Genomic DNA, 27,956 nt, shown 5'->3' with positions numbered 1-27,956 from the left:
TGCTAGGTGTCCTATAGGGCCCAGTGGCTCAGCCTCTCCAGTTACCTGAGGTGGACACTCTTGGTGCACCCCTTTGTGGGCTTTGTGCACAGTCTTGTAGTCTTGTTGTAGTTAAGCCTTGATTGTTGTAGTTATCACTGGGAGGAATTGACCTCCAGGCCAATTGGCTGTGAGAATCAGCTGTGTCTGCAGTGGGAGAACTTCTGTGTTGAAGACACCCTTCTGGGGCAAGACTTGCTTCAGTGGGGCTTTGGTGCTCACTGAGTCTGCCCCCTGAGTGTGTTCCTTATGGATCTGAGGAGTTGTAATTGGATGGTCCCACTCTGACCACTGGGTACACTGGCTCTTGGATCTAGGGAGGTGCTAATTTAGCCCCTGCCTGAGGCTACCCAGCAGGAGCTACAAAGAGATCTGCAGATTCCCATTCCTTTTTTGGGGGTTTGGATGTGCCCAGATGAGGCCCAGCTGTGAAGCAATGCAAGCTTCTGTGGGGCCCTGGGCCTTCTCTTGGAAGCTCTGGGTCTGTCTGGCCCAGCTGCAATTTGTTAGGTAATTTTCAGATTGCAAAGGGCCAGGGCATTCATATGCAAAAGCCTCTGCCACAGCGTGGGTGGGGCGGGGTCTCAGGGAATCAACAGGGCGGAGCAAGCAGCTATGGCTCCTCCTCAGCCCTGCCCTAAGGTGCCCCGCGTCTCAGTGTCCTGGTAATCGCTGCAAGCACCTCTGAGGGAAAGCAGCCCTCAGTTCCGAGTTCTGCCTGCTGCCAGACAGTCCAGTTTCTCCCCGTATGAGTCCTGGGTCCCCAGAGACTTCCTGGAACTGGAGTTCAGAGCAGTAGGGAGCTTGTGACTCCCTCCTGATTAAAAAAGACAGCCGGATCCTCAGGTGCCAGCCCCTTTGCGCGCACACTCTCGAGCCTCCATACCTCTGCACTTTACTTCCGCAGCTCCTCTGAGTCTCAGTGTGCTTTTCTCTTTCTTTCTAGTTGTAGAATTTCCACTCAGCCAGCCTTCCTGTAGTTCTGGATGATGTCCATTTTGTCTTTTCGTTGTATTTTTGAAGTTGTTGTGGGAGGCAGCAATTTCCGGTGTTTACCTATGCTGCCATCTTGGTTTTTTTAGGACTAGTGACTCTTATTGTTCCCCCAGTCTTTCACAAAAATGTGGAATTTTCCTCTTTAAATTAAGTTACTTACTTTATAGGAATTAGTTCATCTGAATTAATTATAGGAATTCGCTCATCTGAATTAAAATGTAGCTTTAAAAAATACAGATACCTGGGCCACATTCCCTAACATTCTGATTCAGGAGGTCAGGAGTGGGGCTTGAGGATATGAAGTTTCTTCAAAAAATTAAAAATGAACTGCCTTTTGACACAGTGATCCCTCTTCCGGGAATATATCCTAAGAATCCCAACACATCAATCAGAAAAAATATATGTATCCCTATGTTCATACTGGCATTGTTTACAATAACCAAGATCTGGAAACAGCCCAAGTGCCCATTAGTAGATGAGTGGATAAAAAAGCTGTGGTACATTTACACATGGAATACTACATGGAATGGAATATTACATGGCTGTAAAAAAGAAAGAACTCCTACCTTTTGCAACAGCATGGATGGACCTGGAGATTAGTATGCTAAGCAAAATAAGCCAGTCAGAGAAAGACAAATACCATGTTATCTCACTTTTATGTGAAATCTAATGAATAAAATAAACTTATGAACAAAATAGAACCAGAGGCATGGATCCATGAAACAGAGGTCAGAGTGGAGGGGGAATGGGGGACTGGATGAAAGAAGGTGAAGAGATTAGTCAAAAAATATATATGCATAACTCATGGACACAGATAACAGTGTGATGAAGGCCAGAAGGAGAAGGAGCAGGGCCTGGGTGGAGGTGGATAAAAGGAAGGGGAATGGGGGATGTCTGTAAGTGTAAACAATAAAAAAGAAAATACTACAATAATTAATGAATATTAATATAAGAATTTAAAAAAGCTGCCCAGTGGTCCCGATGTGCAGCTAGCATGGAGTCCCAATTCTGCAGCATAGCACAGAAAGAACATCATAATCAGTTTCAACCTACACCTTCAGTTCCTTTCCCATCACCTGTCCTCCTCTTCCTTACCCCCTATTCTGCAAGCATGTGGGATCTCTAACAAACACCCACCCCCTCATCCATATTTGAAGTGTTTTCCTCTCCACCCAGTGGGCCCACTCCTACTCATCTCTCAATACCCCACTCAAAATTACTTCCTTTATGATGCTTTCAATAGCTGTTCTTCTTCTTATGACCATAGTACTTTGTTTGATCTGCTATCAAAAACACTGACTTGAATGCGATGTAAGAAGTTGTTCACATGACTAACTCCTCCCAACAACTGTGAGCTCCTCCAGACCATGGACTCTGTCTTGTGTATCATCGTGTTTCTATTGGCTCGCCTGGTGCCTGACACAAGTTGGAGCTTAACAAATGATTGCATGGATGTTTGGAGAGATGACTGAATAAATTGTGGTCCATGCTGTGTCCCTTGGAGGAATGAAGTCCTAGGAGAAACAAGGGCTGAACACTCCTGCCTGAGTTCTCTGAACATTCTGCTTGACCCTCACTCCCTGCTCTAGTTTTCATGCCTTTTGGCAAAAAGCAGAGTCATTGGTTAGGTTGGGGCAGCATCTACCTTCTGGCTGCATTAGATCTTAAACCAGTTCATGCTTAATGCTTTTGTCATTTTCATTTGTGGTCACAGGTTGTGTGAAGTATTTTGTCTATGAGTCATAGGAGGGTGTGTGTCTGTGTGTGGAGTGTTTGCCCATTTGTTTGTTGGCTTAGATAAGTGAAAGGGTTTTAAAAAGTTGACACTCCACAAATGTCAGATATGATTAAATATTGGCACCTATGCTTATGAGGCTGTGGCTTGGCTTTTTTGGGGAGCCAAGAATTTCCCAAGTTTACAAGGCAGGCTGAGTGCTGGTGCATGGAGGGCTGTCCCAGGCCTGAGGCCTGCTCTCCAAGGGCTTCCACACTGGTTGAAGGGAAGAAAGACATTCCCATTTGACTAATGGGCATGGTAGGGGCAATAGGTGTCCCAGAAGTTGTAGGACAGAAGAGCTCAAAGGGCCAGAATGGTCACATAAGCATCATGGTAGGGCTGGGCTGCTTGCTGGTTCCTAAATGATGGTTGGTTTGGGGTGTAAGGAAAAGGGGGAGAAGGGTTTTAAGTCAGAGGACTCTTCCTGATCATTAGGACAGAGGGAGAGCCAGTCAGAGAGGTCAGTGCAATGCCCAGCACAGATTGGTGCTCAGGAAGTGGTGGCTGGGGGATGGAAATGGGGAGGAAGGAGTAGCTTCGTAGTAGGGCCTCATTTACAGGCTGGGAGGAGGCAAAGGTCACGAGCAATGAACTGCTTAGTGTCATGGTTGTTCGTAGGTCTGTGGCTCCTCAGCTTGTAAAATCAAACCCACGACCCTGACAGGGAAGGAGTGAGATGGTGCAGCACAAACTCTCCTGTCTGCTTGAGAAATAGTGCAAAGTACTCTCCTGAGGACCATGCTTGGACAGGTGAGGGTCCTATTTGTACCTCTTCCTCCTATTCAGCATTCTGTTTTCAACTGCCATTTCCCAAACATGATCCAATTGGAGTCAATTGTTCTGAGTCAGGGCTCTGGAGAGGAACAAGCATGGGATCCTCTGTGGGGCCACACAGGGGGCCTTTTCCAGATGCCTGAGTCTTGCATATCTGCCCCACAAGCTTGGGCTCCTGATTGGGGCAGAACTGAGTCAGAGGACCTGGCCTGGCTTTTACACGAGTACCAGGATCTGACGAATGTCAAGCTGGCCCTGGACATTGAGCTTGCCACCTACCAAACTCTACTGGAGGATGAGGGGTGCAGGTTAGTGGGAGTCCCTCTGCTTCCCAGGAGGCCCAGATACCTGATGGCTTTCCTGCCTGAGCCTGCTGCCAGACACTGTGTGTGTGCATGTGAGTGCTGCTGGAGGTGGTGGTAGCCCTTGGCAGGCCCAGCTCCTCATTTTAAGGGCTTCAGGATGCTGCTAGACATCCAGGAAAGTTGTTTTCTGTGCAATAGTGACCCCTTCAGAATCTTATCTTGGAATGATTTCTCTACCTTCATGCCTTATGTTTTAGCTGTAAAACATATGTCTGTAAAGAGAAGTCATAGGCATAAATATTTTTCTCAGGTCACTTCTTTTTTTTCATTGAAATGAAAAACTTTATTTGATAAAGATGAGTCACCCCTAGAATTGTACAGTAGTTGCTTCATGCTAGATAATGCCAGTCCTCTACAATACTCTGAGAATTGCATCATTAGCTGTTGTTTTCCTTCATTGCTATTTTGAATCTTAAAGGGCAGAGGAGGAGGGTACTCAGACAAACACGAGACAAAATGCAATCCAAGGAAGCCTGACAGAGTTATTACCAATAGTTATAAATGCAGTCTGACTGAACTATCCAGCCATGTAGCCCAGCCATAGCTGCGGGTATTGCTCCAGGGTTGGTGAGAGGTTGTTTTTACAGCTCAGTGAAAGATCTACACTAGATGAGAAGTCACAGTTTTAAGGATGCATGTTTTATAAATAGTTACTGCACATACATGTGTGGTGTCTGCAAACACTAGAAATACACATTAGACAGAGTCCCCTCAAAAGTCGGGCACAGTTAAAACAAAAAGAAAGAGGAGGTAACGTGAATCTCAAAGTTCACAGGAATTTTGCCTAAAGAGTTCAAACACCTCCAAGGATTCACTTTCCTCGGGAGGCGGAAAGGTGTCTCCAGGACCCTGCGGGTTGCCCAAACTGGACTTGCTGGCTTTCCGACAGCACCTGCCTCTTCCACAGCGCAGCAGGTAACATTCTTCAGCTGTCATCATCATCCCGGTTGGTGTGGGTCTCTAGCAGATAACAGAACTCCTGAGTAAGCCAGGTCCTTGTTTAACATGCTCTGGAGGTACCAAATCTGCAGCGACTTTGACAATGGAATTGCTGTTGTGAGAAATGCCACATCTCAGGAACTAACAGCCAGCCTTGAACTCCGTGCTCTTGATGAAGGCGCTTTCTTGTTGATCAGGATAAATGCCAGTTCTGATCATCCTATTGGCGATCAGAGCTGGCATTTATCCTGATCACCAGGCCACTTCTTTATTATTGGTTTGATTGTAGGTTTCTGAAGAGTGGGTTCCTGTAGGCTGGCACTTGAGTATAGGCTCTGGCACATGTGGGTTTAAGTAATGTTTGTTGAATGAAGAGGATCCTGACGAGTGAGCAGAGGTTGGGTTGACCCAGAAATAATCTTCTGGAAGAGTGTTAGGGGAAAAGAATAATCATGTAAGTCCAACCTTACCCAATAGAAACAGGGATATGTGTCATGATTATTTGAACACCTATCCAGTGTATTTCTTTTTAAAAAATTATTATTATTATTTTGTTAGTCCTCACCTGAGGATATGTTTTTATTGATTTTTATCGATGTGAGAAACATCCATCTGTTGCCGCCCCTACATGCCCTGATATGGGATGGAACCTGCAACCGAGGCATGTGCCCTGACCGGAATTGAACCTGCAACCTTTTGGTGTAGGAAGAAGCTCCAACCAACTGAGCTACCTGGCCAGGGCCCGGGTAAAGTAAGAAAGAGTTGGGGATCAAGGCTTTCACTGCTGTTGACCTAATCAAGGTGATTTAGGGGAAGGGAGGACCTGGTGCAGATTGCTAACACTGAGGTCTGGTTTTCCACCAGGATGTCTGGGAATGCCAGAGTTTTTTGAGCCTCCGTGAGTACCGGGCTCTTTCTCTGGGAAGGAGTTGCTCCTCTTGGAATAATGTGGGTCACTGTTGGTGTTAGATCAGACACCTGCAAGCTGGGAGGAGCTGTTGAGTAGTGTCCAGAGTGTAACTTAGTGGCTCTGGGTCCCAAAGGACCAACCTCCCTCCCCCTCTGGAGGCCTGCTCTACCCACCCTCTGTGGAATCTCAGTGGGCAATGCCCAGGGATGGTTTGGAGGAGAGGGGGGAGGCTCCCCGGAGTAGGTGGGGATGGGCCCTGCTGGGCAGACCTCCCACAGGTTCCCTGACCTCAAATACTCTTTGCAGAAGTGGTCCGCAACACCAAGGTGGCGGAGGCAGCGGCACCCTGGGAGGAGGAGCTGGGGACCGAGGAAGCCTGGGCAGCTGAACCCTGGGCAGCGGGGGCCACAGTGGCCGGGTCAGCCTCAGGGGCCTGGGCTCAGGTGGAAGCTCCGTGAGGTGCAGTGGCTTCTCCAGTTCCGGGGGCTCCTGCGCTGTCAGCTGGTACAGCAGCAGCAGCAGCAACTTGGTCAAGGTCTGGTCGGCGTCTCACAAAACTCCTCCCAGAGAGAGCAATCCCACACAAATTCTGAATGTGGCACCCATGGTGTCTCCAGGCCTTTAGTCCCCTTCCCCGCCTGCACACTCAGCTCTGTGCGCTATTCCACAGACCCATGGGACCCTTTCCCAACCCTTCTGACCTGGGTCCCGAACCCTACCTTCACAGAAGGCTCGGCACAACCCAAACGCTGAAATCCACCTACCCCCACACAGTCAGAAGCTTGGCCCTGTCACCACCCCAACCACATGACACACTAACTTATGGGAAAACCTCAGGTCTCCCTGGCTACCACCTTTTGCTTGTGCTTTGATTTCCCACTAGCACTACTTGCCCCTTCTTGGCTTCAAGAAAAGAATTCTCTGTTCTATATCTTCAGTAAATGGCATTGTGTTTCAAACGCAGTGGTAGAATTTTCATTCTGGATCCCAAGGTCATTGGGCCTGACTCCACCACCAGTCCCTATCACACACAGCTCTGGCCTGAGGCTGCATGGCACCCGGGGGAGGAAGTTCTGAGTTCCCAGGCAGGAGGGGAAGGGCTTTTTCATCCCCTGGACATTGTGGATGGCATAGCTCAGCTTCCTTGATAGGTAAGATTTTCAATTCATAAACATTTCATTATAGTTGAAAAAAAGTTGTAGGTTTTTTTTTTTGCTTTTTAGTAATTCTAAGTATTTCTGAAATTGTCCATTAACTGCAGTTAGTCATAATAAAATGAGTTGCTGCTAGGCAAATATTTTCAAAAGAAATGATAGAAATTCAAAAATCATTTTATAGCAAAAATGATTTTTGCCGAGGGTATATTTGAATATGTTTGATATGATGTGGGATGGTGCCTTCAAATAGGAAGAGTTATGAGAGCTGACAGGGAACTTAGGATGGCTCATGACAGGTCACTCCCACCCCTACCCGGGACAGAGCACAGAATCAAGGCAGAGCCAGAAGGACTGGATAGAGCATGGGTTCAGAGCAGGGCCAGGAGGCCCCTCTCAAACAAGGGACACACAGGTTGGGGAAGCAAAATAAATGGTGGAGGAACATATGAGTACGTGCATGAGTACCTTCTTTACATAGCATGGCCCTCATTAGCATCAAATACTGACAAAGGATGTCAGATAAACAGAGAGGACACACCTGGTGATCACATAAACACATAGCTGAGAGATAGCCAAATGCTCACCCCCTAGAAAAACACGACATACAATTGCAGCTTCCACAGAGAATGTTCTAGTTCTAGAGCAGGGGTGGGGAAACTTTGGGGAGACAGTAGGCTATTTGTGTATTTATAACATCATTCTCAGGCCATACAAAATTATTTTAAAGATTTTCCTACTGTATTTGGTCAAACATTTAATTAACTCACTCCTAATGCCTTGTGGGGCCAGACCAAATGATTTCTTGGGCCTTATACGGCCCGCATGCTGGATGCTCCCCACCCCTGCTCTAGAGTGAAAAGCTTACCTGGAACAGTCTAATTCAGAGAGAGGGGAGCCTGGGGCTGTACGCTGCAGCCTGTACTGCATTGGGGCTACAGCCTCGCCTGTCAGAAGCGAACCCACTGTTGTGCACACATCCCCCTTGGGCAGTGGAGGGCCTTTAGCCTAGTGAGATGCTTTTGATTTGTTCCAAACTTATCAAGACATTGGCGTGTTCCTTTGAGTAGATGATTATGAAAAAGCTTTTCTGCATCTTTTGTGTGACTTACAGTATCGTACAGGGCCATGTTTTCCTGCTCACAATGACTTACTGATTTGTTAAGGGAAGTTGGGTGAAAAATACAGTTTGGTTAATGGAAACTGGCATATATTGTGCAGCAATATAATAGTCACTAAAACTGATGCTCTCTTGTGATTTGCCTGGCACTGTGCTAGCAGCTTTTTGGTCATCAGCTCTTTTAATCTTAGGTAGGCATTGTTGTTACCTCCGCTTTACAAATGAGTCACAGAGAGATCCATGACCTTTAGGGTCACACGACTAGTAAGTGGTAGAGCCAGGATTCACACTCCAGCAGCCTCACTCCAAAGCCTCCCTAAATTGCCTCAGAAAGCAGGAAGTGACACAGTGTTTAAATGGCTTTGGAACTAGGCTGTCTGGGTATGATCCCGGCCTGCCACTTCCAAGCTGTGCAACTGTCAGCAAACTGCTTGACAACCCCCACCTGTCTTACCCCCCCACCCCCAAATCTCATCCGTAAAATGAGGTTGTGTGAGTTGAATGATGTCAGCTGTTTAACTTCTGGCAGATTGTAAGAGCTCAATAAGGGTCATTACTATTTATGGCCAACATTTCAGGAAACTACCTATTCTTTAAATGGAGGGCATAATAATAAATTGTTAATGCCTCATTTGTAAAGTGGAGGTATAGCATTTGAATCTCTCCCACCATGGGCAGGGTGAGACTTGATCTGAAAATTTCTCACAGGTCTTATTTCTCCCACATCCCCCGCCCCACACCAGTAATTTCCAATTCTGGTCCCCACCCTCCACATAGAGCCTTGTAACCTTGAGTTTGTCCTGTCTCCCTTTTTAATCCAACATGAAAGATGACCACTGTCCCCTGCTGGGGCCTTGCACTTTCTCTTGGAATTCAATCCAAGTCTACCTGCAGTCTTATTTTCCTTTGGATCCTTACCTGCGCAGCTGCTTCCCTTGCCTCAGAGACTAGAGCAAGCTACCTGCTCTGTAAGTGGTTGTATAAATAGTCATGACTTCCAGTATGCTGGATGGAAGAGCCTAATATGCCTGGAACAATATTATCCCTGGACCTTGGCCATGAGAACATGCAGGGCTGCTCTGACACCTTGCAGGGCCTTCTCGCCCAAGAGCACCTATTAGATTTAATGTCTGATCCTTAGTTTCCAGGTGGATACTAGAATTTTAGTCAAAAGGATATCCAAGGTGTGGGCCTGGCTGTTTTGGGGCCTGAGGAGGAGCTCAAAGGCTTAGTTGTTGCATCAAACACCCACCCTATCCCAGAAATGAGAAGGATTTACCAGGGTGTTCCTGTGTGCCCAGCACCTTCCTACCCTGTAGGCAGGGCATGTTAGGAATTAGAGGGGGTGCTCCCCATACACCGTCTCTCCCAAGCTGCAGGACCACAGAGGTTCCACATTGTAAGAGCTCAATAAGGGTCATTACTATTTATGACCAACATTTCATAGGCCCCACTCTGTTTTGGATTGGGAGGGAGGATACCTAACTAGTCCTAGCTGCTCCACCTTGGCCAAGTCCTTTCCTCTTATTTATTTCCTTTTCATAAAATGAAGGTGCCAGGCAGATGGTCTCTGTCACTTGTCCAGGTCTGACACTCTTCTGTAGGGAGAACAGTGGTCTGAAGGTATGGGAAGCAGGACTAGGAGCTTCCATTCAGTTTCAGGAGGCTGCTCTCCCTGATCCCTGTCACATTACTGCCTTCCTCTGATGCCCAGGGGCCCAAAGCTCCCATTTCAAGGAGATTAAAGGCCCCCATACCTACCAGGGCTACAGCTCTTTCCTCCTCCCCAGGCAGGGGCTGGTGAGTGAAATTCTTGTTCTCCTTCTTGTTCTCTGCCCAAGGGGCCCTGCCTCGGCTCCACACCCCTGCCACACTTCTGTGCTGCCCACTGATATCCTCCTCCAGACCTGGGTGATGCAGGGTGAGATGGGGAGCAGGGGCTGACCCTGCCAGTCACACCAGCAACTCCTCTCCAACCCTGCCTCCCACCACTGTGATCTGGTGGCTGATAACTGCCTTGGGCCTCACCCTCTTGGCAGTTCTGGTTTCAGGACCTGGGAGACAAGCAGGGCAAGCTGAAGCCCTCAATTGACCTCCCCTTTTATTTTAAAGGAGAGCAAGTGGGGAGAGATGAGAGGAGAAAAGGTGCACCTCTCTCTCCATAGACCCACCTCTTCTGTAATACACGTGGGTTCTGGAGGAGGGGTGCCTGGGCTCAGATCTCATTCCACCACTTTCATCTGTGTGTTCTTTTTTTAATAATATATTTTTATTGATTTCAGAGAGAAAGGGAGAGGGAGAGAGAGATAGAAACATCAATGATGTGCCTCCTGCACACCACCCCTCCCCTGCAACCCCCCACTGGGGATTGAGCACACAACCCCAGCATGTGCCCTGACCAGGAATTGAACTGTGACTTCGTGGTTTATAGGTCGATAATCAACCACTGAGCCATGCTGGCCGGGCATCTGTGTGTTCTTCAACAAATTACTTTATTTTTCCAAGTCTCTTTCCGTCATTTGTAAGATGAGGATAATAATAAGAATACCTTCTTTATAATTCTGGTTTTTAGATTGAATGAGACTGTTCGTGTAGACCTAGTGCAGTTCACAGCTCACTGAAAGCACTCAGAAGAGGCTAGCTTTTATTATGATGATAATTATTATTCTTTTGTCCTCAGACCCAATGGAATCTCAAGAGGCCATTTCATTCATCCTTCTACCTCCTCCAGGCCACTAGTGTTCAAACTTGTCTGCCCATTAAAACCATCTGCCACCTTTCAAAAATCCCAAAGCTCAGACTATGCCCCAGGCCAGTCTCTAGGGGTAGGCCCTGCAGCTGTGGTATTGAAGCTCGCTAGGTGATTCCAACGTGTTACAAGTTAGAAACCATTGCACTGAGCTGTCCAATCACTTGAAGGGTTTCCTTTAGGGATAGAATTTTGTCCTAGAAACCTCATCCACCATCTAATATTGACTTGGGTTAAGTACCTCTTTTGGGGACAAGTAAAATCTCTCATGCTTCACTTTAAGCCAATTTCTTGTTATGAGGAAATAAGGAATAGTTATCACCCTACACCAGAGGCTCAGTTGGTAGGATTTGCTGGGCACCTCCCCCCCCAACCCTTAAGGGAGTGAAAGCAGTCCCCTCTCCCCAGGCACCCAGATGACAGGAGCATTGGCATTGGATGGTGGCAGCATATCACAGTCAGAGACCAAAGAGATTTTCTAAATTCTGCTGCCTGAGGCTTCTTCTTTTATTTTATCACTATTTAATCAGTCCCCACATTTAGCATGAGAGCAAATAGAAAACTGGGTGAACTTCCTATTTATTTAGTTGGCAGTAGAGACATATGTGAAGGGGTGATTATTTGTATTCTTCATGACAGGGGTTGAAAGTCAGTGATACAAAAAAGCGTTGCAGTGGATGGGAGGGAGGTGTGCTCACATGGTCTAGTCTTCAGGGAGAGCTGCGGGAGGTGGACGGGGAAGGAACCTTACTTGTCTGACCTTTGGGTTTCTCTTTCATATTTGATCTCAGCTACTCATCCTAGTCACCACGTGAAGCTGGTATTATTATCCTTATGTTATAAGCCAGGCAACTCAGGCTCAGGGAGTTAAGCATCTGTTTAAGCCAATGGGTCAGGAAGGGGCAGAGTCAGGATTCAAACCAGGTTTCCAAAGCTGAACTAAGGATCTTTCATCACCCTCTGTTTTCTCTGCCTCTTCTCTCAACTCTGCCTGGCTCAGAATCTTTGACTTCAGGCAACTCTCTTACATGGGCCCATCCCAATCCCTAGTTCTACTTCCCTTCCCTTCCTCTCTCTTTACTGGTTTTCTCCTATTGTCTCCTGTACCTGGGAGTTTCCCTCTCCTACTAGAAGCTTCCTGATAGGGTTAGGGTCAGGACTAGGGCTGTGCAGACCTGAGGTGCCAGGACTGGGTAGGAACTGTCGACTTTCCTGGTTTAAGTACTGAAATTTCAGGCAAAGTGAGACAGTTGGTCATCCTACCAGGATCTAAATGTAGCTGTATTCATGATTGTTTAGTGTTCTGTGCTTTTTCACATGCTTTACAGCATTGACTCCTTGAGAAATAGATGCTCTAATTTCTTTAACTATCTGAGGCCCTGAAGTAGGCGACTTGCCCACGATCACATGTGGGTAGAAGTAGGGCTGGGAGCTGAAACCAGCTCTTGTGACAGTAAATTTCAGGTTCACTCTCCTGGAGATGGTCCACTAAACAGTTACTGAGCAGATAGGAAGGCGTGGAGGCTCGAGGCTGCCCACAGAGCCCTTCCCAGCCCTAGGATGCCTTCTCCTCACCGCTGCTCCCCCACACCTCTCTTGTTCTCTCTCCCCACCCATCTTTTCGCATCTCTATAGTTGTTGGCAGCTGTGATTTCAGCCCCAACTTTTGCAAAAATATTTACTTATTGCTCAAATATAAAGGCAAAGGACGTTTAAAATATTAGGAAAAAAATCCTTCTATAATCTTTAATAAATCAATTTACTTTCTATTCTACTTTTAAAGCCTGGCTTATTTGCATTATTAATTTTTATGAGTTCATTGTATATTTAGCTTTATTTAACATTGTATCACAAGCATTTCTAATGCTGCTATATGGTTTCCATGGTGATGATTTTATTTTACTTACGTATTTATTTTTCAATATACTTTACTTTTTCTTTTTCAGTGAATTTATTTGGGTGACGTTGATTAACAAAAATTATATAGGTTTCAGGTGTACAATTTATATTGTGTGTTCACCATCCCAAGTTCCAGGATGATAATTTAAAATAATTGTATCCAAGTGAGCAAGCGATCGTCTTTCTGAGTGTGGACATTTAGGGCTTCCCCCCTAGATTATTTGTTATTTATCATCGTCATGATTAAGTTTCCGATGACAGTTACCATCTGTTTGAGTCCAAAGCACAAGCACACATTTTCACTGGCTGAAATGGATGATTCTTGAATGAACTTCACCCTCTGCTTGCTGTCTGGGTTAGTGCTTCCAAGAACATGGGACACACACCAGCCCTGGTCCAGGGAACTTTGTTACTGGTTTGAGAGGAGATAAATACAGAATTTGAGAATAAGTATTTAGGAATTTAATATGTTTTTCCTTTTTACAGTAGAATAACTTTATGTCTGTTGAATCTAAAATAAAAAATTGGGGCTTGTATTTTGTATACTTAAAAAATCTCCTTTTAAAGATAGTTTGTTTTTATTCTGTTTTACAAAAGCATTGGGAATGAAAAGAAAAAGAGATTTGGGGATAGTTTGTCTTTTGGTCTAGAAGACACTATTAGATCCTGGTAGATGTTTAGTAAATCTACAATCACAGGCCTTTAGTGCTACAGGATCTCATCTATTTGTATTTGAGGAGCCTGAGGTATAGAGAGAAGCAGTAATGCATCCAGCACAATGTGGGCAGTCCTGGACAGGGTCCCCTGGCTTTCACTTGCACTCAGTGACCACAATACCATGTTTTCATATGGTTAAAATGTGAGGTGTGCATGGTGATGATAACAATGGGGAGCAAAAGCAGGGGGTAGGGACAAAAATTTTGTCCCATCATAACTCCACCCTTGTCCCAGCTGTGGTCCCTAGGCATCTAGACAAGCCCTAGCTTTGCCTCAGATCTCCCTGGCACCCCTCCCCCCGAAACAAACATCTCAATGGTGGAGTTTCTTAGGAAGACATGAACTAATAATTTGGGGGAAACTTGTAGAGGAGTTTCCAGCAACTTGATCGTGAGAGATTACTGCAGTCCGATCTCAAATGGCAAGAGATGAATGATAAATGATCAAGTTGGGGAAGTTTGTCTACAGCAATTTCTGCAACTCACAGGTATGAGGTTTGAAACAGATGGTGCTGGCAGGCAAACTGAACATAAATATTCTCCTCCCAGGATTTGAAAAGTGCCCCACCCAGTCCATGCCTGTGTGTATATATAGAGAGTGAGCCAGGTCTCTTGCAAAGGAGTTACTCTCCTTTCCACCCTGGTCTCTGCCTCCTTCCAGCTGGGCCTTTGCTCTTGTCTGCTTGCCTGGATGCTCCAGCAACCATGAGCCGCCAGTTTAGCTCTCAGTCGGCGTTTAGCTCAAGGAGCAAGCGAGTTTACAGCCTTGGCTCTTCTGCAGGCTCTGGTGGTGGCAGGTTGGCTGTGGGCTCTGTGTGTCAGGCCCGAGGGAGGTGTGGCGGTGGTGGTGGGTATGGAAGCCATGGGTATGGAGGGGGGTTTGGCTCTCAGAGCCTCTACAATCTGGGTGGCAGTAAAAGCATCTCGGTTAACCTAGTGGAGAGAAGCTCCAGTGGTTTCCGCCAGGGTGGGGGAGTGGGCGGGGGATTTGGAGGGGCCAGGAGCTTTGGCGGTGGTGGCTCTGGAGGTGGTGGTTTGGGAGGTGGCGCTTTTGGTGGTTTTGGGGGTCGTGGCTCTGGAGGTGGTGGCTTTGGAGGTGGTGCCTTTGGGGGTGGTGGTTTTGGAGGTGGTTTTGGAGGTAGCAGTTTTAGGCTTGGGGGCTTTGGTGCCTCTTGTCCCCTGGGGGGAATCCAACCGGTGAGCATTAACCAGAGCCTGCTACAGCCTCTTGACCTGGAGGTGGACCCTGAAATTCATAGGGTCAAGACCCAGGAGCGGGAGCAGATCAAGGTTCTCAACAACAAGTTTGCCTCCTTCATTGACAAGGTGAGTGTCTCAGGGGCAGGCAGAGCCTCTGGGCCCCGACCATATGACTGAGAGGGTCTTGTGCCCTGCTGTCCCTCACCACATTGTGCTGTCTTGGTTTGGTGGTGACAACCGCTTCCAGATGTGTATGTCCTGGGACCTTAAGGAAGCAGTTACCTCATTTAGGCCTCAGTTTGACTTAATGAGGGAATTTGTCTCTATCTTTCTTTTTGGCAGAAAAGCAGATAAGAGGTGTGAAAACTCCCAATAGACAAAATACATGGTATAGCAATCGCATTCTCATTCATGATTATTCACTATCCATCCATCCATCCATCCATCCATCCATCCATCCATCCATCCATCTATTCATCCAGCCCATAAACATTTACAAAGCATCTATTATATCCCAGACAGTGTGCCACAGGGTGACTCCTTGTCCTCAAGGAGCCATGACAGAGCCTAGGTGAATGCCCTGGCAGGTATCACTGGGGGCTAAAGTCAACAGGATACTAAATAGAATTCTATCTGAGTTCCTCATTTTAGGTCATCAAGGGCCAAGAATGAGCCAGATGAAGCTTTTGAAGACCTCCCCTTCCCAGGTTCCTGATTAAACCCATGGTGAACACCTTGCTCCAGCATTTCCGCATTTCCGTTTGTCTAGAGGTGGAGGTGGAGGCACGGTGGCTTCTGTAGGGTCCCCAGAAGGTTTTTTGCCCTTGTGGATGTAGTGGAAAGCACCCTGGAGTACAAAATACTCTGGATTCTCAGGGTCTTTCCGTCAGTCCCCACAGGAGTTCTGTGTTGAGGCCAGAGCTTGACCTGTGATCTGACAGCAGAGGTGCCATGGCCAAGGTCCAGTTTTGGGTTGCATACCTGGCCTCTAATATCTGGGTAAATGCTGGGGGTGGGACAGAGTGTGTGAGCCAGGGGAGGTGGGGTAAGAGTGTTGAGGCCTACAGATAGCCTCAACAGAGTGCTATCAAAGTGCTTCTGGCCACTTCTGATCACCTTGGATGGGAAATTTGGTTGAATATCATCATACCTCAGGCATAGGCAGGGACTGGGAGGGCTTGACTGGAGCAAGGAGGTGACAAGTGAAGGAGACACTACTGGGAGGTCAATGCTAGACCAAGGGAGGGGCAGGAACAAGAGCAGGCTGGGGAAGAGGGTCAGTGAAATGACCATGGGCTGCTGGCAGCTGATCTCCTGAGACTCATTTTATTGTGGTTCCTGCCATTAATAGGACATCTGTTCAGTTTTGCAGTGTGGGGCTGTGCCCAGAGGCCAAGATTCAGGAAAGTATGGCTTCTTGTTCTTCCCCAAGGGCATGGCTTATGATGACCATGAAGAGAGAGTTCTCACCCAGGAAGGCTCTGACCTGGCAGGAAGGGAGAAGGCTTCTACTGCAGTGACTTCTGACACTAGTTTCCTGCTTTCACCCTTAACCCTTTCCAGCCTATTCTTTTTTTTGGCCTATTCTTTTTTTAAAAAAAATACATTTTAATTATTTTAGAGAGGAAGGGAGAGGGAGAAAGAGATAGAAACATGAATGATGAGAGAGAATCATTGATTGGCTGCCTCCTGCACCCTGCTCACTGGGGATCGAGCCCTCAACTCAGGCATGTGCCCTGACAGAGAATTAAATGGTGACCTCCTGGTTCATGGGTTAACACTCAACCACTGAGCCATGCCAGCTGGGCAATCCAGTCTATTCTTAGCACCACTGGAGACCTATTCTTAAAAATATCACATCACTCCTCCACTTAAATCCTCTGTTGGCTTCTTGCCTCATTTAGAATAAAAGCCAAGATCCTAGAAGATCCTGTATAATCTGGCCCTCCAACCCACAGCTGCTGCTAACCTCTGGCTTGCATTTGTGAGAATTAGGCAACTTTGCCACCACCAAATGGAATAGCTTTCAAGCTGCAAGGTTTAGTAACAGAGTGAGGCCTAGAATTTAGCTCCCCAGGGTACAAACTCACTGTCTGCAGTGGCCCTGCACCCCTTCCCTGCCTCTTCTCCAGCTTTCCCCTTGCTTACCAGCACACTATTGCTTCTTGCAGTCTCCAGTGCCCCAAGCATGGTCCTACCTCAGGGCCTTTCCCCTTGCCATTTTCTCTGCTTGGAATTCTTTCCATCAAAGAGTGGGCTGGCCTCCCCCCTCACCTCCTTCAGGTTTTAGTTCAAATGCCACTGTTTCAGTGAGGCCTTCCCTGATCTCCCTATTTAAAATAACACCCTCATCCCAGCATCCCTATCCACCATCCCTGTAGTCCCTGCAGTCATTTGGCACACTGCATATTTTGCATTTCTTTACACTTGTCTCTCTGAATAGAATGTAAACTCCTGGAAAGCAGAGGTTTTGTCTGTTTTGTTTATTATTGAATCTCCAGAATCCAGAATAGTGCCTGGTACATGATAATTGCTCAATAAATCTGTGCTGAATGAAAAATGGAGTCAGCCCTTCATGTGTCAGGCTTGTCTATCAGAGAGTAGGAATAGAGACAAAGGTGTTTTTTTTTTTTTTTTGCCAATGACTGAAAGGGGCCTCAGGAAGAAAAGTGGGGGGGGCAGTCCAGTTCTCTTTATTCAGCTGACCTTGAATCCTCTATGCTAGGCAGTTCCAAAGCCCTTAGCATTTCATTAGCCTGTGATACTTATAAACCGTTTTCTCTGTGTTGGGCACTGTGTGTCCATGGACCTGTGTCCACTGGAGAACAAAGCAAACCTGGGCCTGCCTTCCTGGGACTCAAGGCTAGCAGAGAGGGCCATGTCCACCCAACGCCAAAAGACTGCAGGTCATGATAGGTGTCATGGGGGAGAAACAGGCTGATGAGGGGGAAAGCAGAGAGGAGAGAGAGACCACTTTAGTTGGGACCTAAAGGGTGAATAGGAGTCAGCCAGGCAAAGAGTTGGGGAGATCTGGGCTGCTGAGGCACCAGGAGGTCTTTGTGGCTGGGGTGCCATAAACAGGAGGGAGAGGGGCATGAGAGGTTGAGTGGGATGTGCTTTTTCCAGTAAGAAGGTTAGCTCAGCATGATGCTAAATTTTATCTGTGTTAGCTGAGCTTTCCCTCAGTATTGCTGATGGGGGACACAGCCAGGAGTGTTTTGGGGAGCCTGGGGAAAATTCACAATGGCTTTCATTGATTTTTCTAGTTAAATTCCATTAAAATTGCCTGGCACTCCCTGAAGTCAGCCTCTGCCTTTGCAGTTGGTGTGGCCTAACGAGAACCACAGTTTCTTTGACCCAGGGAGACTCAGGCTAATCCCAAAGTACTCAGAGTTGCCTGACTGCACCCTCGTTGTTTGATGTGGAGATTCCCTGTGGGACCACAGGATTCTTTCTTTTGGTCCCCACAATACAACATGGGGCTATGAACAAGTGTTCAGTAGATTTCTCCACCCCCTGGGAGTGCCGCCCGAGTGAAAATAGGCCAGGTGGCAGAAATTTCTCACGTGTTTTGAGCTGTGCTGACAAACCTGTGAGAGCTAGTTTGCCTTATCTCTTGCTTTCATAAGTCAAAAATAAATGAGCCACGAGAAACAGTGTTCTCTGTGTACATTTTCTGGCCTAGAGTCAGAACCCAAACGGAGTTAACAAGGGCTGGACCCTCCGAAGGGCAGTCTCTGGGTGGGGGATGCTGGGCACCCTCCTTAGTGCAATATTGTGTGTGGGGTCTTCAGGGTTCTGACAGCACAAGCAATGGGATCCAGGAGAGAGAGAGTGTGTGTGCTCACCCGATCAAAGCATAGTGGCATCCATGGTCTTTACCTAAGACATGGGACGGGAGGCTCCATCTGTGGGCAGCAGGCAGAGGTAAGGTGAGGGTTGATTATTATCATGCAAAGGATGGCCCATGTACTTGGCCTGTACAGCCAGCCAGCTCTCTGGACCCTATACCTGACCTTACTGTCCACAGTTTTGGGAAGAGGTGCTGAGAGTATTGGACAATGTCCACTTTTGATTCTCTGTGTGAATGAAGGAAATAGCAATCTGGGTGGTTTCCAAACACTAGACAGCCCCCAAGTCCTGACTTTGGGGCTCTGGAATGCATTTCACAACATGAAAAAAAAAAGAACACTTACTTTTACATTCTGTCCGGGTTATGAAAGCATTTCAATGAGGTGACCTTCCTGAAAACCATACCAGCAGATAGCGGAGGTGGTGGGGACACCTAGGCATGTTGGCTCAGGAATCAGGTAATATTCTAAACCAAATTTTTCCTTCCCTCTTCTTATTTCCCTTTCTCTCAGTCACTTAAAGCGTCAACCACAGAGATTAATGCGCCTGGGATGTGCCATTGTTTCAGGTGCCAGATCACTATTTCCTTGTGTTGGTACAGATCAACTGAGTGGGACAGTGACTGCTGTAAATGGAGGTAGTTAAAGGAAATAGGGGCTCAGTTGGAGGGATTTACCTTCAACACCAGAATTAGCTTATAGTCCATTTTAGGCTCATTGATTTTACAGCCATGGGCCAACCATCAGCAACCACGCTGTGCTCATGTGTCCTGGTCCCAAAGAAAGGGAAGCTCTCTATCCCTGGAGGGGCCATCCTGATTCTCTGTGAGACTGCCCAGCCTCCTCTCCATGGGGGTGCTTCTCACACCCACGACCTGGGGTGAACTTGGAGCTCTCTTGTTTTAGGTGCGATTCCTGGAGCAGCAGAATCAGGTGCTACAAACAAAATGGGAGCTGCTGCAGCAGTTAAACACGTCGACTCAGCCCTTCAGCCTGGAGCCTGCCTTGGAGAACTACATCAGCGAGCTGCGGAGGCAGGTGGACTTCCTCAATGCAGAGCAGATGCGCCAGAACTCAGAGGTCATGAACATGCAGGATGTGGTGGAGTCCTACAAGAACAAGTGAGGCGCTAGGCGGGCGGAGCGCTCAGGGGGAAGCACGGCAGGGAACTGATTCATGGGGCAACACATTCTGCTTCATTGTTCCTGTGGAAGGGGTGGGAGCAGGGCCACTCTGCACAGCCACACAGGCTCTGCATTGCACAGCTGCTGGGCACCGTTTGCATATGGTAGCCCTGGCACTGCCAGTCATCCCTCAATTGTATTGCGTGGGGATGGGGAAGACTAGCTCCATGGATGTTGGAGCCCGATAAGCCTTAGTTCTGGTGTGGGCTTTGCCACTTTCTGGCCGCCTGCAAGCTCATCTATCCATACCTATAGTTTTCACATTAGTAAAGTGGGGATAGTAAGTACCCTCCTTGTTAGATTGTTGTGAGGGATAGATCGTGGCTCTCAAACTTTAGTGTGCATCAGCTTGTTAAAATCAGATCCATTAGGTAGGTTTGGAATGGGGCTGAAGTGTTTTATTCCTAATATTTCCAAGGGATGATGATGCTGAGAGACTGGAGGCCACACTTTAAGATCTACTAGTTTGGATGAAGTTATTCTTAACAAGTTCATAGGATGTCCTTGCACCTACTGAGTATGCAGTTAGCATTAGTTATTATTAATACTAATGGTAGGAGTGACAGGACTTGTCTAATTCTGCATCAGCTGCTCCTGCACCCTGCAGATAACTGAGAGGCCTTACCCTCCCATGCTGGGGTGCAGAGTGCTGCTCTTAGCATCACCTTGACATGCTTACTGCATGGGGCCAATAGAGGATCAAGTGTGTGTGAATTGAAAAGGGAGAAATTATCCCATTCCCACTAAAGGGGGCCAGGGGTGGGAGTGGGGGTCAGAATCATAGGTGAAATCTTTTTCTCTTTAAAAATTCAGTAAAATTGGTTACTTTAAGTTCTCAATTAAAAAATGATTGAGATTGACAAGCTTACAAATAAAATGTGGACACACTGGGAGTGTTCTATGTGGCTCTGGGTTTTCCACCTTAGGTCATTGTTCCCTTTGTTAATCTGGAGAACCAGGAGCTGGCTCCAGCTGCTTGCCAGTGAGAGTTGCAGGCTCTGGAGGGGGAAGTCAGAGTCCAGGACAGTACAAACTTAAGGAATTCTGAACCTCTCCCTGCAAGGAGAACCCTCAAGGAGCTGTCAGCCCCTGCAGCCTGTGTGTTTTTTACCTTCCCCCCACAGATATGAAGAAGAAATCAACAGGAGGACCAACAATGAGAATGACTTTGTCATCCTAAAGAAGGTGAGGGATGGGAGTGCCCAGAGGGGAACTGAGGGCCCAGGAGCTTGAGCAGGGTGAAGAATTCCTGTGGATGCTGTATGACCCAGGGATGGACAGGGTGACCTTGGGGTTCAACTTGTTGCCCAAATGCCAGGGCCCTTACACTGAAGAGCCAAGTCTGAAAGTGATGCTAATATGGATCTTTAGAAATCCTTGGGTTTTTAATCTCTCCAGAGTCCAGAAAGTGAAATTAAATTAACTGACAGCTTTGAGTGTTAGTTATGTATGGCCCTGGGACCTGTGGAGGGACCTAGGGTGTTGTGTGTGACTGAGCAAGATGAAGAGCTTGGTGTCACACTTCCTTCTGGACAGGAAAGCCAGAGTTTGCAGGTCCTTTATTTGAGCGGGGTGAGGACATTTGTAGGCAAGGAAATATACCCAGAGAAACTCTGCCACTTGCCCAGGCCACCCAACCAGGTGGTGGCAGGCAACATCTGAGCAAAAAGTCAGACTGTTTTTGCTTGCTGTTCAGGATGTGGATGCTGCTTATATAAACAAAGTAGACCTACAGTCCAAGGTGGATCTTCTGGTTGCGGAGGCCAATTTCCTGAAACATATATTCGAGATGGTGAGTTCATAAGAAACCTTTGTCTTTTCTCACATCTTACAAGACGTATGGGCTGTAAAGTGGAGAGGCCTGGAACCAAACGTTGTCCACTAGGGAACAGTTACCTCAACTCCTTAAACCTAGTGCTCAGGATTCCTGGGTGGGTGCCCTGGAGATGGGAGGCAGGGAGAGTCCTGAGGAAGGAGAAGGTGAAGTTGGCACTACTTCTGTCTGGGAAATAAGGTTAACACCTGGGACGGTCAGGGGCAAAACCCACCATAATCTTTATCAGTCCTGGAAGTCAATGGGGCTGTTCAAGAACTCCATAAGAGAGGACATGTGGATCTTAAAGGGAATGAAGATGAAGACAGCAGTGGTGAGGGATAATATGTTCTCACCACCTTTGGTCCCATGGTCGCCCATATCTAACTTGGGGGCACTGTTCTGGGCCCGATGCTGGCATATTTCCATTATACAAATGAGACAACTGAGGCACTGAGAGAGTAAATCACCTGCTCGGTTACCCAGCTAGTCATGGTAGAGTCCAGACTCAAAAGTTAGTGTGAGTGGCTGCACAAGTGGAGTTCTTTCTACTGCCTCTGAGCGTCCCAGTGCTTTCATGGAGCAAGTCTGCCTGTCAGCGGGCCCAGCTCAAGGTGGTGGCCAAGCCAGAGTAAGGCAAAGATACAGGGCACAGGAGTGGCATGATGGGCAGGTGGCAACTGCAAGCCTCTAAGTTCAGGCCCTTTCTTCTCCCTGGTCTGGGTGCCTTTATGTTTAGTAAGGTACTTTTCAGTGCACAACAATTTAAAGAACTTCCCCCCGAATGTCCCATCTGGCCCAGGCTTCTGGCTTTCCCAAAAAGCCTTGAGGGGGCAGAAAAGGGAAAATGAGGCCCCAGGCAGACAACAGAAGGAGTCAGCCTGTGGTCCATGCCTTCAGGAGCTGTCCCAGATGCAGACCTACATCAGTGAAACCAATGTCATTGTGTCCATGGACAATAACCGCTCCCTGGATCTGGACAGCATCATCGAAGCCGTGCAGATCCAGTACGAGATGATCGCACAGAAGAGCAAGGAGGAGGCTGAGGCGCTGTATCAGACCAAGGTGAGCCCTGCTGCCCCACTACTGGGCTCGGGACTAAAAACTAAACATACCTCCTGGAATCTGTATTGTCTTTCTCTTATTTCTAACGTCAAACATGTTTGTTATAGAAAACTTAAAAATTACAGATAAAGATTACTCATCTCCCTCTACCACTATTAATATGTCAGTATATTTTCTACGAGTTCCTTGTAGCTAATATTTATTGAAAACTCATGTGTGCCAGACACTGCACTATGTACTTTGTATATGTTATTTCATTTACTCCTTATAACAACCCCATGAAGTGTGGGTTTTATTATCCCTATTTTACATAGAATAGGAGATTTACCTAATTTCTCTAAAGTCTTGTGGCTGATAAGTGGCAGAGACAGGACTTAATTAAACTCAGATATGCTTTATAGCAGCCCATGCTCTCAATCATTATAATATTTTATTTTTTCATAATGAGGTGTTTTAAAATATAGTTTTGTGTTTTTCTCTCTTGCTTATCACTTTGCATGCCTTTTGGTGATATTACATATTCTACATCATCTTTAATAGCAGTGTGGTATCCATGTTAAGAATAGACCTTCCCTTTCAGATAAACATCTCTGTATTTAGGTCTTTGGGCACATCTTTGGTTACTTCTTTAACATAAACATGACCTGGGCCTTTCTGGAGGGTGAAGACTCTGTAGGTAAGGGTCAAAGGCTAGTCACTCAATTCTAAACAACTGGCACTTGAGATCCGCTTTGTGGATGGATTACCTGTGGCCAACTCCAATCTCACTGATCTCTGTCCCACTGTCCTGCAGGCAGATATTCTGACTGGCATGAATTTCAGCAACAGACTAGGGAGATAGATAGCCAACAGTGAAAACATCAGAATGTAGAGATTCTCTTGAGTCAACCCTCCTCATTGCTTCCTTTACAGTCATGGCCTGTGGGTAGAGTTCCTATTGTTGGGACCATGTAGACATGGAAAAGGAGATAGGGAGGAAAATGCAAATAAACATGGAGCATGCCGAGGGCCCCTGAGGAAATGAGGGCCTGGCTGCTAGGGAAGTCATTCTGGAAAAGGGTAGGAAGAAATATGGCAGGGTAGAAAAAGTGACGTGGGTTCCAGTGTGGGTAAGGACCAGTGCAAAGGCTTAGATGTGGGGAAAAGGAGGTAAAAAGGGTATCAGGAACTATCATTGCCTGTCTGGGATGTAGGGCTGGCCCAGACACTGGTGGGAATGAGGGAGGCTTGGTGTGTGTGCGTGTGTGTGTGTGTGAGATCTGGGAACTTTTTCAGGGGAGAGCGTATTTGGGTAGGGGCTGGGAAGGCAGATCCACTCTCTCCTGGAGGGACTCATGGTAAGCAGCAGGCTGAGTGTGATGCCGCCTTTGACCCTCAGTACCAGGAGCTCCAGATGACAGCGGGAAGACATGGAGATGATCTGAAGAACAGCAGGATGGAGATTGCGGACCTCAACCGCACCATCCAGCGGCTGCAAGCTGAGATCAGCAGCCTCAAGAAGCAGGTGAGATGGGAGTTCGGGTCGGCTGACCAGACACACCACTTCCCATGATGCCCTGCTGATGAGGCTTCTGAAATTCAACCTTTGCTTGCTTCATCTCTGTGACCATCCCCCGAGCAGAATGATCAGATGCGCTCGCTCATTTCGGATGCAGAGGAGAAAGGAGATCAGGCCCTCCAGGACGCAGCGCAGAAGCTGCAGGGCATGGAGGAGGCCCTGCAGCAGTCCAAGGAGCATATGGCCCGGCTGCTACGTGACTACCAGGCACTGCTAGGCGCCAAGCTGTCCCTGGATGTGGAGATAGCCACCTACCGCAGGCTGCTGGAGTGCGAGGAGAGCAGGTGGGCCATCTTTTGGGGCCAAAGCATAGGTTGCACTGCTGGAGTAGTGGGACTGACATCCATTTATGATAAAATCATACTCGATTGGGAAAAAACTGAAAGCTTTTCCTCTAAGATCAGGAGCAAGATAAGGGTGCCCATTCTTACCATTGTTATTAAATATAGTACTGGAAGTCCTAGCCAGAGCAATTTCCAGCTTTTCTGGAAAGGTTGGTAGCCAGGGGTGAACAGAAACATTCAAGGCAGAAACAGGGGATGTGTGATTTGGCCGGTCATTGTCATCATTCTCCTGCCTCTAAGCAGAATGTTTCCGTATCCCAAGCCAAGTCACGGCAGCCAGGTGGTGACCCTGCAATGCTAAAAGCCTTCAAGAAAATGTTTAAAATCCTTCTGGCCCCATTGGCCCCCTGACCTCACTGCCCATGCGCACACCTTTCCTATAACAAGGCTTGGGACAGCTCTCTCTTCCCATGGGCCCTCTCTGCTCCTGTTGTCTCCAGGCTGCTGCATGCCTTCCTTTGGGCTTTGCAGGTCCGGCTAATGTGTGCTTTGTTTTTATAGGATGTCAGGAGAGCTGCAGAGCCACGTGAGCATCTGTAAGTAGCAGAGCCCCGGGCCTGGGCTGGTTGTTGCTAAGGGGAGGAGGGCTCAGCAGGTTGCCCAGCAGGGAACTGGCAGTGGGCATTTTAGTTTCCAGTCCCACACAAATGAGCTAACAACTGCAAAGCCTGGAGAAATTCTTTGAAATAAATTATGATTTCGGCTCTTCTTTAATTTTTATGATCCTAATCATCAGCACAGCTTAGAACTCTTCAGAGTATATCAATAGTGAGAAGGTATCCTCACCTCCCTTTAGAGCATGAAGAATACTTTGAAAATGAGAATACCTTTATCCAGTGTATCTTTCTGCAAGTCAGATGCTGCCAGCAATGAAGGATGTGGGAAGCTGCCCTGGGGTGGCTGCAGGTGGGGACTCCCTGCCCAGTCCTTCTGACCCCTGTCTGGGCTGCCCTCTCCTCACAGCTGTGCAGAGCAGCCAGGTGTCTCTCAGCGGCGCAGGAGGCGGCGGTGGTCGAGGCTCTGGAGGTTACAGCAGCGGTGGAGGCGGCGGTGGCAGCAGCAGCTGGGGCTACAGCTCCCGTGGGGGTGCTGGAGGGGGCTCCCAAGGGGGCAGTGGAGGTGGTTATGGGGCCAGCAGTGGAGGAAACTACGGAGGGAGCAGCAAAAGTGGCAGAAAGTTTGGGGGCAGAAGTGGCGGCTCCTCCAAACTGCAGATCATCCAAACTTCTACCAACACCTCCCACAAGCACATTGTGGAGTAGGGACGAAGGTTTCTGTGACCCTCAGCTCCTGTCCCCTCCTCACGCCCTTCTGATCCCCTCTTACTTACCTTTTCCTGATGGGTCTCAGCAGTTTTGCCAATAAAATCATCTCTAGATGGGGAAGTAGGTGGGTAACTCCAACAGCCGATCTTTCTATGGCGGGCACTAACTGGCAGTCAGAACACAGACAGTCAAATTCTCAACTCAGACTCCACCTAGAGGGCCCTGTTCCTGTCCCCAGATGCCCAGGGCCTAGGTTAGCCATGGAGTAAAGAGCATGGACAAGGCTGACAATGGAGAGTCCACCTCAGGCACACCAGGTTCCTCAGTCCCAGGTTCCCTTTCCTACATCTGGGCTGCTCTGGGGGCAAGAATCCACCCCAGGGACCCACAAAATGAGGCCTTTGGATGAGTGGCTCAGGACAAGGCAAAGCTTGGTAAGGGGCTCCTCTGTGCCAGGGTCAAATTCCTACTTCTTGGTCTGTAGCCTCACACTACCGTGTTGATGGAGAATGTGGATTGGCTGCCCGCATGACACCCATGCCATGTCTGGGTCTGATTCTGAATCTCTGTCTTAAGAAGCACTGTCCCCTGGACCAACAGTCCCAGGTGAGAGTATATCAGAGAGCCTGAATTTTTGTCCACAGGGAGGACTGTAGTGAGCAATGAATGGAGGAGTTGATGGACAAGCAATCAAGTTCTGTTCTGTCCTGTCCCTCCTGACAGCTCCATTCTTTGGAAGCCTGGCCCTTTCTGAAATCTGGTCTATAGCAGCCCTCCTGAGAATTGTCCAATGGGTTGGGCACATGCAGCCCAGTTCTGCTATGTTCAGGTGCCCAGGTCTTGAGCAGTTTGAGGATACGACTTGAGTCTTGGGAAGTTCAGTCTGAACCAGGCTGCAAGCTGCCCTTTATTTGCAAGGTAGCTTAATGCTCTTTCCCAGATGGCAAAGTTCCTGTTCTCTGTGACTGAGCACTGTGTGAGAATTGACTCTTCATCTTGGTCCTTAACATAAGATGCTTGAAATGTGGTGAAGGGGACAAAAAAGGGAAAGTATTGACCAACTAAGGGGCCTTGAGAGAGGGAAAGTGGCTTTACTTCTAAGATCTGAAGTCACCTTCACTTGCTTGCTAAGTCCTAACACAATGTCCAAGCTCATGATTCTCTTGGAGCATCTGATGTGCTCAGTGTGGATCACTTGGGGAGTGCTGTGACATCATCATTTTCTGGTTGAAGGTTGTACCTTGAAGGGTTTGACATTTCTGGTGTTTCTACAATAAACTTTTCTGTGATCTCAAACTACTCTTTGGTCAGGAGATGAATTATTTCTTCTTTAATTTCTGCAGGCCTCTGAAATTATTCATATTTGGGAAGTAAAGTTTATTATTTTTATTATTTATTATTGCATGAGTAACACATCATCTTGCAAAACCTTGCAGACATAATCTGTTTAATCCTTAAAGTGATCATTCAAAAGTCAGCTACACATTTGTTCAATAGGCATTTATTTAGCTCTTACTGTGTGGCAGCCGGTGGTCTAGGCACTGAGAATGCAATGTTGAATGAACACGTTTCTGAATCCGAAGGCTGCTTACAACTAGAGGAGGGGGCGGTTCAGAGGGAGGAGAAATCAGAGTATGTGTCCAGCACAGCAGGAACAGTGGGACCTGCAGGAGGTGTCAATGCTGTGGAAGGGAAGTCCCAACAGGTTCCTGGAGGGCTGGAAAGTGGAATAGGGCTGGGAAACAGGGACAGGGAAGGTGTGGGCAGGAGGTCAGGGAAGGGCCCTCCAGATAGTCTGCTCAGAGACTCTAAGATAAGAGAAGGTGAATGTGTGTGAGTCAGAGGAGGCAGCCTCACAGGAGAAACTGAGCTGGGGAAACAAGAGGCTGAGCATCTTTCATTGATGCTCCTGAGGGAAGCGTAGATGCAGAAATTCAAGAATGGAGCAAGTTAAGCTGTCACCTCATCCTACATGATATTTCTGAGTCCATATAAAGAAGTCACATAAAAGATGTGACCTACTTTCTCATTCTCTGAAGGATTACAGATGGAACTTGGATATGAGATTCACTCAAATATGACTGCAACTCATATTGATAAGACATTGTGTTCTCAGACACACCTCTACATTCTCTCAGAAAAGTTTCTCCACATCTCATCTATCTTGGTGGCAGGCCTGTGGGGGGAGAGGTTGGGAGAGGGAAAAGTGGGTAGGTGGCCGCTTGAAAGGAAGGAGAG

General features: G+C 47.5%; 1 protein-coding gene across 1 annotated transcript; it reads left to right on the top strand.

The window, feature by feature from the left end:
- Positions 1–14,043: 14,043 nt before the first annotated feature.
- Positions 14,044–27,017, top strand: KRT77 (keratin 77). The gene is made up of 9 exons (XM_059682972.1): positions 14,044–14,764; positions 19,396–19,610; positions 20,798–20,858; positions 21,370–21,465; positions 22,387–22,551; positions 23,930–24,055; positions 24,173–24,393; positions 24,955–24,989; positions 25,417–27,017. The coding sequence occupies exons 1-9, from the start codon at positions 14,144–14,146 to the stop codon at positions 25,713–25,715; spliced, it is 1,839 nt and encodes a 612-aa protein (XP_059538955.1). The 5' UTR covers positions 14,044–14,143; the 3' UTR covers positions 25,716–27,017.
- Positions 27,018–27,956: the final 939 nt, after the last annotated feature.

Source organism: Myotis daubentonii, chromosome 2 (genome assembly GCF_963259705.1).
Source record: "Myotis daubentonii chromosome 2, mMyoDau2.1, whole genome shotgun sequence".
Classification (NCBI taxonomy): Eukaryota; Metazoa; Chordata; class Mammalia; order Chiroptera; family Vespertilionidae; genus Myotis; species Myotis daubentonii.
Note: the sequence above shows the minus strand (reverse complement) of the source record. Positions and strands in the feature narration are given on the sequence as shown.